This window comes from Myotis myotis, unplaced genomic scaffold, assembly GCF_014108235.1.
Source record: "Myotis myotis isolate mMyoMyo1 unplaced genomic scaffold, mMyoMyo1.p scaffold_m19_p_5, whole genome shotgun sequence".
Lineage (NCBI taxonomy): Eukaryota > Metazoa > Chordata > Mammalia > Chiroptera > Vespertilionidae > Myotis > Myotis myotis.
The window spans coordinates 102,808,194-102,821,722 of NW_023416357.1; the positions used below are offsets into that span (position 1 = coordinate 102,808,194).

At 51.2% G+C, this 13,529-nt stretch overlaps 1 protein-coding gene across 1 annotated transcript in view; it reads left to right on the top strand.

The window, feature by feature from the left end:
- Positions 1 to 13,529, top strand: part of IFT140 (intraflagellar transport 140) — a 94,628-nt gene that overhangs the window by 37,767 nt on the left and 43,332 nt on the right. The window contains exons 13-18 of the mRNA XM_036308854.1: positions 1,060 to 1,187; positions 3,251 to 3,368; positions 4,977 to 5,107; positions 7,115 to 7,283; positions 9,001 to 9,132; positions 12,576 to 12,775. Coding sequence (XP_036164747.1) covers positions 1,060 to 1,187; positions 3,251 to 3,368; positions 4,977 to 5,107; positions 7,115 to 7,283; positions 9,001 to 9,132; positions 12,576 to 12,775 — 878 coding nt within the window. The remainder of the gene's footprint in view (positions 1 to 1,059; positions 1,188 to 3,250; positions 3,369 to 4,976; positions 5,108 to 7,114; positions 7,284 to 9,000; positions 9,133 to 12,575; positions 12,776 to 13,529) is intronic.

Here is a 13,529-nt window from a genome sequence, read left to right on the forward strand (position 1 = left end):
GCAGGGTGCAGGCACTCCCTGATCACTGCTTGAATTGAGCCAGGAGCCTCTTTTAACTCAGAGGAGCAGGTCAGCTGTATACAAGACATGCTGCAAAGCCCAAGCTCTGCCCAGCCTGACTGTGGCCACTCTTTCAATGTGCTGTTAAGAGTGATGTTTTAAATTAAATGACATTTAAACACTTTAAACAATGTAATTAGTTATGAAATTACCTCATGGCTCAAAACCCTTTAGAGTCCTCCAGCTTCACTTTCAACAAAATCTGACTCTTTCCCTCTTGAAGTGACTCTTGGCCTGCACTAGTGCCACCCTGCGTGGCCTCACCATGGCTTGTTCCTTCCCACCGCGCGGGCCTCGGGGTTCCCAGACCAGCCCTTCCTGTTCCAGTGCATGCCATCTTCTGTTCCTGAAAGGATGGCCCACAGCCCTCCAGACAGCTGGCTCCTTCTCCCCAACCTCAGTTTAAATATTGCCTCCAGACAAGACTTCCTCCTCAAACGGTTTACTGAAGTGTGATACACGCCCGGGAAAGGGCCATGTCGTCCAGAGTGTTCATACAGCTCAGTGAGTTTTCACAAGGGGAGCATACCCAGGATGTAACTACTGCCCCATCCACTCACTGACCTCTCCCCACAAAGGCAACCACTTATGTGACACCAGCAACATAGTAAGTATGTCAGAGGCTTTCACTTAAGACCTATGTAGACAAGGCCTCCTGGACCAACCCAAACAGATGGGATTAACCGTCTCACCCACCATTAGCATCCTGTCACCTCCCTAGCGCTTCCCCAGGTTGAGGTTACATGTGTATTTGCTTGTTGACCTAGTGGATGTCTGTCCCCCTCTCAGGACTGTAAGCATGAGGGGTTCCCTGAGGGCAGGGCCACCTTCCCTGTGTCGTGTGAGAGCCCAGCAGAGTGCTGGTCACACACTGAGCCACCAGTTCGTTGTCTGAGTGCGGGAGTGGAGCACACGGGATCCTCTGTAAATAATGTTTAGTCATAAAAGTGAAACGCTACACAGCAGCTTTTCTGAGCTCCTCGTCTTTCCTTTCCTCAGGGGACCGTGAAACAGCTCCTGCTCTTCTCTGAGACGGAGGGGAACCCATGCTTCCTTGACATCTGTGGAAATTACCTGGTCATCGGGACAGACTTGGCTCACTTTAAAAGCTTCGATCTTTCCCGAAGGTACACTGTGTGTCCAAATGAAAGGATTACATTTTAAAAGTTAGGAGATAATGTGGCAGGTATGGAATGGACAGGAGCTAGAAAACTCTTTATGTTCTCCTTTCAACACTAACATGCCACTAAATTTTTTTAAACACCTATTTTGGCTTAAATTCTCAATCTTTCCATGATGGGGAAGAAGAAGGGGTTGAACAGGTGATGCATGGGGGGTTTCTTAGGGTAAGGAAACTTCAGTGTGATAGATACAGAGCCTGGTCTGTTTGTCAAAACCCATAGAACTTCTCAGCAAAAATGAGCAAAGCATGTGCACATTTTTAACAAATCTTTTAGATTGGGGGTTCCCAGAATGGAATGCAGAAGGTGACAGAACATCCACCTGCATTACCAGTGCATGAAACAAGCTCACTGGGGGGCTTGTGGCCGACCTGAGCCACTTGGGAACGAGTGGCGACTGTAAGACTCAAAGCACAGGGACTGCCTGCAGCACGGTGCTCTGGTTGACAAAGTTAATCCCCACAGGGGCAGGGTGACAATCCGGTACTGCTACGCTGGCAGTGAGCAGTGAAGCTCATGGATGGAGGGTGCTTGGAGCTGGGTGGGAGGTTGGGACAAGCATGGAGGAGGCAAGACTGATCTCTGCGGTGATGGGTTAGAACTGGAGACACAAGTTTGAGGTCTTGATTAGCTTGATAAAGATCCATAAGAAGATAGTTATGCATATGTGTCTATACACCAGTCAGTGCACACACATTTCCTTGTTCTCTCAGCTGAGGGCCTAGAGGCAAGGACCCCCAGAGCAACCAGCACCCCAGGGCCCAGACTCGGGTGTCTAACAGCATCTCCCAAACAAGGAGCCAGGGTCCTTGGAGAAATGGCTGATCTAGGGCTGAGGCAGCCAATGTTCAAGATGAGCCCAGAGTGTCTTAAATGTCAGAAAGTGAGAAAATGCTAATATATATATAATGATGGGGTGTGTCAGGGGACATAGGAGCCACCCAAAAGAGTTCCTAGTGGCCCAAGCTGAAAGCTGGAACAATTTGAGCAACAACATAAATAAAACAGCTTTGTATTAGAACCCAAAGTAGAAAATAAATACCTGTGCATTCATGCTAATATAAATAGGTGACGAATAAGCTAATAAGTAGAGGAAGAGAGACAAACAATCCACAGAAGAATTGCAAATAGTTTATGTAGACCCTCCTCCCCATGGAGGGGGACATAACCCCCCACTTCGTAAGTGTGGGCTGTACAAAGTGACGTCCTCCCAAAGGGGACAGTGTGGGGAGGGGGAAAGGAGGAACTTTACAGACATGACCCCAGACAGGAGAGACCAGGATCAACAGCACAGGCCCCGACATGATGTGATGACAGCGGCACTGTACCTTTGGGTTCTTGTCCTAAAACCCACACCCCAGGCGAAGCATGAGAAAAACACCAGACCCTTCCTTCCCACTGGGCGGTGGGACACTCCACAGAACAGCTGACCAGTCCTCCTCAAATCTGCATGGGCATCAAAAGCAGGAATCCAGCCCAGAGGAGCCTACGGAGGCCTGGTGACCAGAAGTCATGTGGGTCCCGTTGGGATCCTGGGACAGAAGGGGTGTCAGGGAGGAACTGAGGAAGAGTGAATAAAGTAAAAAAAAAAATCGTGATGAGCAAACTCAGGGTTGTTTCTATAGGGAACAAACTAGAACCAGCTGAACGGGAGGAGTTATCCCTGTGATGGAACATATGCAGTTGTAATAGCGTGATATAGCAATCCCGTTCTGAAAGGAGAGATCACAAAATGCTGCAAGGGGAAACGCAGGGGGGCAGGAGGAGGAGGAAATGACATATTCATATTTGCTGATAAGAACGTGAGAACTTTAACAATTCACCCTGCATTGACCCTGGCCCGTTGCCTGTTTCCCGGGGCATAAGGCACCCGGGAGTGAGAGCAGCTGGGCCACTGGGCGGGACTCAGTTCTGTGAACAAAGGTTTGGGGTCACTGGCAAAGCAGGGCCTTCCTCTGACCTGCCGTGCGCTTCGGTGAGTGTGCGCTGACCCTGTCCTCCTCCTGCAGGGAGGCGAAGGTGCACTGCAGCTGCAGGAACCTGGCCGAGCTGGTCCCTGGTGTGGGGGGCATTGTGTCGCTCAGATGTAATGCCAACGGCAACAAGATCAGCATCCACCCCAGCAAGGTGGGTGCCCATGGGGCGGGCCTCTGTTCCTCCTCCTCGGTCTCCGTTAGTTGCTCCCGCAGGACCCTGGGCCTTCCTGTCCGTGTCTTCTGCGTCCACTCCTGTCCCTTTGTGTCCCAGCTTCCATTCCTCTTCCTCTTTCATCCCCTCTCCAGGAGATCCTCTCCTCCTGCCCATGCCCTCTCCCACCTGGTGCTGTCCTTGCCCTCCCCACCTACGCAGCTTCCATTTTTTCCTGCCTTTCTTCGTTTCTGATTTAATCAGACATGGGTTTCTTCTTTACAGAACCTCTCACCTCTCCTCTTTTCTGTCTCTTTTCATTGCCCAACTAAACTCTTCCGGCCCAAGGGGTTCACAGGATTGCTGGAGACGGTGTGACGTCAGGGTGTGGGCACCTGCGTGGAGGGCTGAAGGCAAGGTGACGGAGGGCATGTGGGTCCTGCCGCCGGTGGCTGGTGCCTTGCCACCCACTAGCATGTTCATGTTTTCATTCGTTTGTGCTCTTGGTCACACATTCAAGAGTTGATTATGGGTTGCTTCCATGCACAGTGCGCTTTGCTGGGCACTGTAGATACAGATTGATCAGTTAAACGAGGATCTGGCTCCCCACTGTGGTTGAACAGACATTGATCAAAGGGTGAGGCAAACACATACATTTTTTACAGCCCTGATGAGAGCTGGGAGGACACTGCCAGTGCCCCGAGAGCGAGTTACAGGGAGGAGTTGCCGTCGAGGGAGGTCAGGAGGCTCCCAAAAGCGGTGATAGTGGAGCCAAGCTGTGAACCCTAGTAGAATAAAGTCTACCTAAGTTCTTGGCATTTGTTGCCCCTAGCAACCAAGTTGGTTCCCTTTTCTTGTTTCTTTTGCGTGGGCACATGTACCTTTCCGTGTGAGGATCAAGAACAAAGGAGAGATGATGAGTGAGATGATAGCATTCGCAGTGGTAGCTGTGGCATCTTGCACCTAACAGTTCCTGTCTAATGAGTGAAGAGATTGAGGCAAATTCTTTGTCCGAAGATGCAGCTGTGACTGAGAGCCCTGCTCACGCCCTGACTGTATGGGGAAGGGCTGGGACTTGGGAAGAACAAAGAGAGGTTGACTGGTGCCTGGGGTTGACCTAATCAAGGGAATGTCTTTAGGGAGTGGGGGGAGTATGAGCCCGGCTGGTGAGCGGGTGAGAGGGAGAGCTCAGAGCCCAGGATACTTGGGAGAAGAGTCTCAGAGGGAGGGCCACCTCGTTCCTTCAGCACGGGTGCCGAGCCGTTCCGCAGACGCCAGTCACCTCCAGGGAGCTGCATCAGAGTTGGTTTATCCGAATCCAGACTCCTTCTTGTTCCCGTGGTCAATCCACCGCAGCTAAAAGGACATCGCACTGAAGTCCATACTGAGAACAGCTGGATAGCTGTTGTTGACCTTCACAACATTTGGGGGTTTATTTTCAATTCTCTGAAATTATAAAGTAGCAACTCAACAACCATTTTGTGGGATGACAGTAAATTGACATTCAGGTTCTGATGCTGGACGCACTCTGGCCAGAGTGGCGGGACCATTGACACCAGGACGGGCTTTCTCACGCGGGCTCTGAGCCTCTGGTTTCTCTTCCCCTAGGCTGACAGCAGCCCCGATTCCAAAATCTGTTTCTATGACGTGGAAATGGACATGGTGACCGTCTTCGACTTCAAGATGGGACAGATTGATCAGAGAGACACATTGTCCTTTAATGGGCAGGAAACTACAAAGTAAGATTGTGGTTTGGGGGGATTTTGTTGAAAATACTCAGCCTCAACCCCTTGGCAGGTTTTCTAAGTTATGACCTCAGAGGAGCCCAGCAGTTATTCATAGTGAAGACGGAAAGTGGAGGAGAAGCACACTTGGGCAGTAGGGATCGATCTGGACCTTTAATCTCTGTTTTCTTGGTTCTGAGGTTCTGGAATTAGCGTCTGAAAGGGCCATGACTGAGGTGTCTACAGAAGCAGCCCCGCATCCCAGGAGAGAGAATTGCGCGGCCCTTAGACCTATCCGCGTCTCCGATGGTCGGGAGGGCGTGTGTCTTTAGAGAATGTGTTTCTAGAAAAAAAGGACTCTTTCTCCAGGGAGTTCACAGAATGTGTATTTGTAGGTCCTTCTGCTACTAAGAAAATATTCACAGAATTTAAGTGCTTATACCAGTGGTCGGCAAACTGCGGCCCCTTGAGTGTGGCTCTTCCACAAAATACCACGTGCTGGCGCGCACGTACAGTGAGATTGAAACTTCGTGGCCACACTCAAGGGGCCAAAGAGCCGCATGTGGCTCGCGAGCCGCAGTTTGCCAACCACTGGGCCTTATATTATTCCGCCTACAGTTCACATTTGATTCTGCACAAAGTACCTCATGAGAGCAAAGTGCAGTGTTCAGAGGGCTGGGGGGGCGAGAGGAGGGCTGGCTCTGGCCCTTGTGGGAGCAGCTGCGTGGCCCCTGTGCAGGTCAGTGTATAAGCAGCAAAGGGAGTGCAGAGGCGGGAAGCCTGCAGGCTGGGGCAGGGCAGAGCGGCTGCCAGGAATGGCTGAGCCGGTGCTGTTCTCTGGCTGCCCTGTTCCTTTTGCTCCTGTCACAGCCCCCTCCTGCCCCCGTCCAGCCTGCCTCCCACGGTCCCACCTCTCCTCCTCAGAGTCCCTTTCTGGAAACCTCTTTTACCTGGTGGCTTAAACTCGCATCTGCTGGTGGCCCCACCTGAGCATGCTTATCTTCACCTCTCACCAAGTTTGGCTTCACTTCTCCATCTCTAAGCGGCCCTGGAGTTTCTTGCCATCACCTCAGAAACGGCCCCCCAGTTCCGCCTCACTCCCCAGAAACCCCGTTCCTGCCCACAGCACCGCTTTTCTGGGTCACCCGATCTGAAACCTCAGAACTAACCTTCCCTTTACCTCCACTCTCTGTGACTCTAGTCCACAGTGTTCTTGTTTGGAAATGCCTCTGAGTCACGCTTCCCCCTCTGCACTCTGTCTGCTGTCCGTGCTGCGGGAGCCCCTGAGCCACACCCTTGTGTCCACCCCCCTCACCAGGCCAGTCCCGAGGTGCCCCTGGCACTCTGTGGGTCACCACAAATGCTTGTTTACCTGCCCTGCTGTATGCTCGGTCTTGGAGCAGTGACATCTGTGAGGGCTGCTGGTCAGGTCCCCAGGCTCCTGCATGGCCACACAGGCACATGGAGCCTGTCCCTGCCTTCATACTCCCTGGGGTGGGGTGGGGCTCCCTGTCTTTTGTCAGTTGCCTGCCTTCTTTTGAGATCTGATCCATTCTTTGCCACCCAGCCCATTTTTTCTCCCTCCAGTTCTCCATTGCATTCTGGACCTATAGAGCAAGGAGATTTAAAGGAGGGAGGGACCAGGGGTAAATGCACCGCATCACACCGGTCATGGCTGGAAATGGACCCCAGGCGCAAAGCTGCCCAGCAGGGGGTGCTGTCCCACCTTGAGGTCCACCCCCAGGTCCCGGACTTTGGGACCAGCATCAGGGACCTTCCACATGACCTCTAGAGCCCAAGCCTCATTGTCTCTCCCATTAGACTCCACTGGGACTCTTTCAACCAATTGTTTTAAATGTGAAAGGATACGATCAGACGGGCTGCATTGCAACATGGTGTGCCGGTGTGCTCCCAGGCTGAGCTCCGGTGAGGCCTGCGACGCTGGTTGGAGACCGGCCTGAAGGTGTTGCGGAGGCTGAGAACAGGAACTCTCTCATGGGTTCCCATGGGCCTCTCTTTCAGGAACTATGCCTTCGGGGATGGGACGCTGGCGCACCTTGTTCCCGTGAGCCACTTCTGGGATCAGAGCGAGCCCAGGCTGTTCGTGTGCGAGGCCGTGCGGGAGGCAACGGGAGCCCAGCTGCAGCCTGCGGACAGAAAGGCCCACGCCAGGGACAGCGCCGGCCCCACGGTACTGTGCAGCCGCATCTGTGTTTAGAGGCATGGGGACTTGGGACTTACGGGTGCACAATCTTGGTGACGAGGTTTATAGGAAAGTTACAGGGAAATTCATTCATGTGGAGCGTGAATGTGTGCCGGTGTAGCCTCTTCTGTGGGCGGACGCGAGGAGGCTGAGCCCACCCTCTGTCTTGCCTGGCTAGTGTAATACTCTGTTCTCCTGCTCTCTCCACCTGATGTCAGCATGTCCTGTGACTGAGGCCTGAGGCAGCATGCTGACTCCTCATTCGTTCCGCAACCTGCCGTGACGCTCAGACAAGGACGATGCTGACCAAAGCAGCCTCCTCGCCTCAGTCATGCTCTCTGCTCTCGCCACCCGCTCCCCAAGCTCTGCAGGGTCTCCCTCTCCCACCTGATGACTCTCGGGGCCGCATCCCGAGGGCCTGGACGCTGACACTTCCAGTTCTTATGCATTGTGGGACGGATGTCTAGCGCCTGGGAAAGCCCAGTGGTTTGCTGTGCTGCTTTTTTTTAAAATATATTTTATTGATGTTTTACAGAGAGGAAGGGAGAGGGATATAGAGTTAGAAACATCAATGAGCAAGAAACATTGATCAGCTGCCTCCTGCACACCCTCCACTGGGGATGTGCCCGTAACCAAGGTACATGCCCTTGACCGGAATCGAACCTGGGACCCTTCAGTCCGCAGGCCGCCGCTCTATCCACTGAGCCAAACCGGTTATGGATGCTTTGCCGCTTTTTAAGCCATCTCTTTCCAAGAGAATTTATATGCAGGGTCTTCAGTAAGTCAGCAAAGACAGCCGCCCTCTAACTTTAGGGGGTTTGTCTCCCTGCCGAAGGAATTTCCCTTCAGATGCCCTGAGATTATCAGCAATCTGTGTCCGTGCTCCGAGATTTTCAGAAATGGATCCAACCATTGCTTCTGAAGCACTGAGTGGGAAAGTGTATTGAGGTAGCATTTCTTCACTGGATTGAGAGAAGCGAAGACATTGCCAGGGGAATTTTCCTCATGGTAGAGGGCCTGGTGACAAGTCTAGACAAGTGATAAGAACACGCAAATTGATGATGAGGGAGGGCACTGGTACACGCGAAGGGCACTTTCCAGCAGTTCGAACAGATAGCTCTTTGGGTCTTTTCTGCAGATGATGAGAAAGTGTAGGAATTCACACAGCAAGAAAAGGCTCCGGCACCCCGAGGCCTGCTGCTTTCCTGTTCAGAAGGGGCTGCAGCCGGGAGCTGCTGTTCTGAGTCCCGCAGGACAGGATCCTAAAGAGTCCCCCGCCTCCCCCGTGCTTTCCCTCTTCCTTGGAAGCTGCGGCAGGAATCTTTTTGTCGTCGTTGCTCCGGGTGGTTTTAAATCAGAGTAAAGAGACTGAGGGGCTATCTTTTAAACATGAGAGTGTCCATCCCCAGCTCGGTGGGAATGTTAGTCTTTGCCACAAGGACATCAGTCAGTGAGAATGACATCGTGGCTCTCAAACTGGATGAGGTGCATCCTCCAGAAGATGCGTCAGTTTTTCCAAAGTACAGGAGATGGCGGTGGAGGCTGGTGTTGCCGTAGGCCCGGGGGAGAGTGGATTATCTGCGTCAGAATGCGCTCATCCTGTTTTATCTGTGTTCTATGTGAATACCTCGGCAAGGAAAATGGGAATTAGACACAAAATAGTAAAGTCTATTGCCAGACTAACAACCATCTTTCCCTCTCCCAGGCGGACGCGTTGATCCTGTCCTTCTTCATCTCCGAAGAGCATGGCTTCTTGCTCCAGGACAGCTTCTCGCGGCCTCCCACCTACCAGTCTCTCCTGGGGATGGAAGTGCCCCATTACTACTTCACAAAGAAGGTGCGAGTCTCGTGAGCACCAGGCGCGTTCTCGGGTCCCTCTCCTGGGCTGGGCTTGGGGCTCCCCGGCGGGAAGTAGGGCGCCTCTGCTCACCGCTCACGAACAAGGCGAACCGTCTGCTCCGATTTGTCCCCTGAAATTCCAGCAAGTGTCAGGTGGAGCCGGAGACGGCTTTGCTCTCCAGACAGAGCTGTGCTGAGGAGGCGGGTGTCCTCCCAGGGGCTCCCCCGAGGGTACCACACCCTGCAGCTTTCCTGCCCTTTTTATTCAGCTGTGTTTTTAAAATTGTGTATTCCTAGAAAAGTTAAACGCTACAAAAAAAAAAGAAATAAAGACCAGAGATGATGCAAATCTCCATAGACCCAGCCCCCAGAGATGGCCACTGTGACCAGGCTGGCATGTGGCCTTGCAAGAGGTGTCTGTACTTACCTACGTTTGTGCATGTCACATACATGTAGGTTTTAAGTCTGTGAGGGAACAGGGTTGTTTTCAGCACATACATGCTCGTGCCCCAATGTGGTTACTGTGGCCGAGTTACCTGCCTTCCCTGGGACTTGGTCTCCTCAGCTGCGTGGCCCCCTGGCCTCTGCACGTCCCCTGACGAGCTGAGTGTGGGTCTGTGGTTCTGAGACTGCAAAACTGCGCGTGTCATGGCAGGAGTGATGGAAACAATGAACCTGGGCAGAGTTCGTTCCCATGTCCCTAAAAATACCACATAAAATGACATGGCATGGCCGTTGGCATGATGCATAGTGCACGGACTGACATTTACTTGTGATAAATGGATCTTTGTGAAAATTGGGAATGGACTCGTGACTTTTCCAGAATCCCTGTGCTCTGTCGATGCAGGTTTTCTCAATCCCTTATTTGAAATAGATCGGTTCCACCAGATGAGCGTTTTTTCTGAATTCCATTGTTTCGTGCTCCTTTGGCATTTTCTGCTCTTGGACTTGAGAACACAGAAAATTGTGGGAGACATTTGGATTCTTTCTATTGCGTCCCCCCGCCCCCCGCCCCCGTTGTCTCACATTGTGGACTTTGGTTCCTCTCACACATTTATGCGTCTTTCTCTCATTTCTTGTCTTCTCTGTGCTACTCCCCTAGTTGTCCAGGAGAGGAGACGAGTGTGATGCAGTGTAAGATGACTCCCCACTTATCCTCTGTTACCTTAACTCTGCCCTTTTCTCAAGATCTTTCTTTATGTTGAGCTACACTTGTCTATGACAATACTTCCCACCTCAACCTGCATGTCCTCTTTAATCAGATTTATCAAGGATATGACACCGTATCAGCTCCCCATGTCACCACAGAGCTCTTGTCCTGGCCAGACGTGGCATGAACAGGCTGTCACCTGATGTCTGCTTTACAGGAAATAGTTGACCTACATTTGCAATGTAGGAAGTCTTATTAATTTGACTCTTACGGTGCTTGTGGTAAATGGCCATAAAGCAGTGGTTCTCAACCTTCTGGCCCTTTAAATACAGTTCCTCAAGTTGTTACCCAACCATAAAATTATTTTCGTTGCTACTTCATAGCTACTGTTGCTACTGTTATGAATCATAATGTAAATATCTGATATGCAGGATGGTCTTAGGCGACCCCTGTGAAAGGGTCGTTCGACTGCCAAAGGGGTCGCGACCCACAGGTTGAGAACCGCTGTCATAAAGCCTTGTATTTCTTTAAAAACTGCTCTTTTTCTGATTACTGACCTGTGTTTATTTCCCTTGGCCACTTCCTGGAGGTTTCTGTCCCTACACTTGAGAGTCAACAGCCCTGGGCCCCCAGCTCCCATGTGTGGCCAGGGCAGGTGGTTGTCTCTCGAGGCGCTGTAATGAGAGTGGGTGTAAATGCTGGGGCAGGGGGCAGGCGAAGCAGGGCCCTCAGGTGCTCATGCTTCTGCGAGAATTCCCAAGTGTGCTCCCAGGAGCAGGGCTCTGATGAGATCACAGCAGGGCTGATGGGCCTCAGGTCCTGCCCTGTGATTGTTAAACCACCGTGGTCAGCATTGCCAGTTGTTTGTTGTACATGCACATTTCCAAAGGTTCCCCGTTCCATGCAAAGTCAGTCCAAACCTCAGCCTCCTGCCCAGTGTGACCCAGCCTACAGATGGCCATGAACTCTGAATTTAAGCTGCCCTGGATTGCCTGGAAGGGTCTTATTATGCCCTGGTGCCTGGAAGGGTCTTGCCATCCACACCTCCTACCAGTGTCTCAAGGCCCCAGTCAATCACCCCCTGAAGTTGGGGACCACAGATGAACTTGAGAAGCAGCAGTGAGATGGAAGAGTTGCTGGGAACTGAGCAGATGGTGGAGGCTAGCCTTGCAGAAATCATGGAGTAGCACAAATTCAAGACCAGTGACGTGCAGGGGCACTGGTCCAGGAGGATGGATCATGACCCCGTTTTACACAGGGTAGCGTGTGTGTACATCAGAGAAACGGATCCTGCAGAGAGAAAGAAGCAGACAGTGGGGAAGCAGAGGGTGGTATGTGGGGGCGGTAGGCTGGAGGAGACTGGTGGGCATGCAGGCGAGAGCAGCGCCCAGCAGTCAGGAAGGAAGCCAATTGTTGGCAGAGCTGGTCCCCTCAGTCGGTTGTATTTCAAGGTGCCAGGTACACAAAGGCCTCAGGCAGCCACTATAACATGGAGCTCCTGCTCAGACATTCATCCTCTGCGCACACCTGTCTGGGGAGCTCTGCACTAGGTTGACATTTCTTCTGAGAAAAACCAATGGAGGGCACTCCACTAATTCAGGTTATCATTTTGGAAAATTCCACCTGAAATCATGATGGCATTGTATCATCTTAAGACCTTGTGCACATGTGTACATGTCTGACTTGTTAGTAAAAATTTTCTAGTTTACAAAACAAAGCTGGTAGGTGGGGATTTGTGTGTGTGTGCGTGTGTGTGTGTGTGTGTGTGTGTGTGTGTCCTCACCTAAGGATATTTTTTTCCATTGATTTTCAGAGAGTGGAAGGGAGGGAAGTAGGGAGGAGGAGAGAGAGACACATTGATGTGAGAGAGACACATCAATTGGTTGCCTGTGGTTTGTGCCCAGACTGGGGCTGGGGATCAAACCTGCAACTCAGGAACATGCCCTTGACCAGGAATCAAACTTGGCAATGCTCTAACCATTGAGCACACCAGCCAGGGCTGAGGATTTTCACAACTATTGTATAACTTTTGAAAAGTTGATATTAGGGAACCAGAGGTTGAAAAATGATTTCATGTGCATAGACTTGCCTTTGCTTTTCTGCTGTATGAAACCAAAGCCCAAAAGCTCTGATTTCAAATGAGGACTGATTTTGTTGCATTTGTCAGGGCCTCCTGCTGACTATCCACATCTGTCTGCAGAGGAACCCCCGTAGCTGACATATGAGAGCGGCTTAGTGTAGACGTTAGCTTTACATGAACTGACAGGTAATCAGTGCCTTTTCTCAATCAGCCAGGAGAAGCAGACAGAGACAACTGGGTGGATTCACAGCACAGCCGCATCCCCCAGATGGTGGGCAGGAGGCCCCTGCGAGATTTCGTGGGGCTGGAGGACTGCGACAAGGCCACCCGGAATGCCATGCTCAACTTCAGCTTCTTCATCGCCGTCGGAGACATGGACGAAGCTTTCAAATCTATCAAACTCATCAAAAGGTAAGGATTCAGTTCTCAGAGGTGTCGAAGGGATGTGTACACTCTTAGGGTACTTGCTCTCCCCTTCTAGCTGAGAGTCTAAGGATCATTAACTCTTCTATGACTGTCATGCTGTATTCCCTGATCTTTTCACTCAGTGAAACGACGCTGCTCTTGCCGGCACCAGGACACGCCTGGCATGTGCTGTAGAGCAGTGAGTTTCGGTGCAGCACAGCTGGGCGTAGGGAGCAGGTGAGCCTGGCTCTCGGCCTCTGCAATGCTTAGAGCCTCTTGGGCTGTTATTTAGTTGTTTTAATTCATTTTATTGTGTTCTGGACACTTCCTAGTAGAAAGTTCTGCAGTTGCTAAGTATTTGTAATATCTGTCCCTCTGGGAACAATTGCTACTAAACAAAAAAAGATTTGATAATAAACACTCAAAACAGTACAGTGAAAATGCAATTAAAATTACTCTGAAAGAAGTCAGTCAAAGCTGTCTAAAAGCAGCTTCCTCTCTGTTCCTGAGAGAATTCAGCAATTCTTCCCAGGGACATTTGACAGCTTTCAGTCTCGAAAGGGTAGAAAAATTATTACAGGATGAAACTAAAGTGGGAAGAGAAAGATGGAAAATTAAGTTGCCTGGAACAAGCCTTCCTCATTGGCAGTGATGGTTTCTGTAACATGGATGCGCCTTTCAAATTAGTGTGTGACCCTGGTTGCTTGGCTTATTTCTAAAACAGGCCAAGCCTTGTTCCAGTTGGGAGGCCTTTTCAACA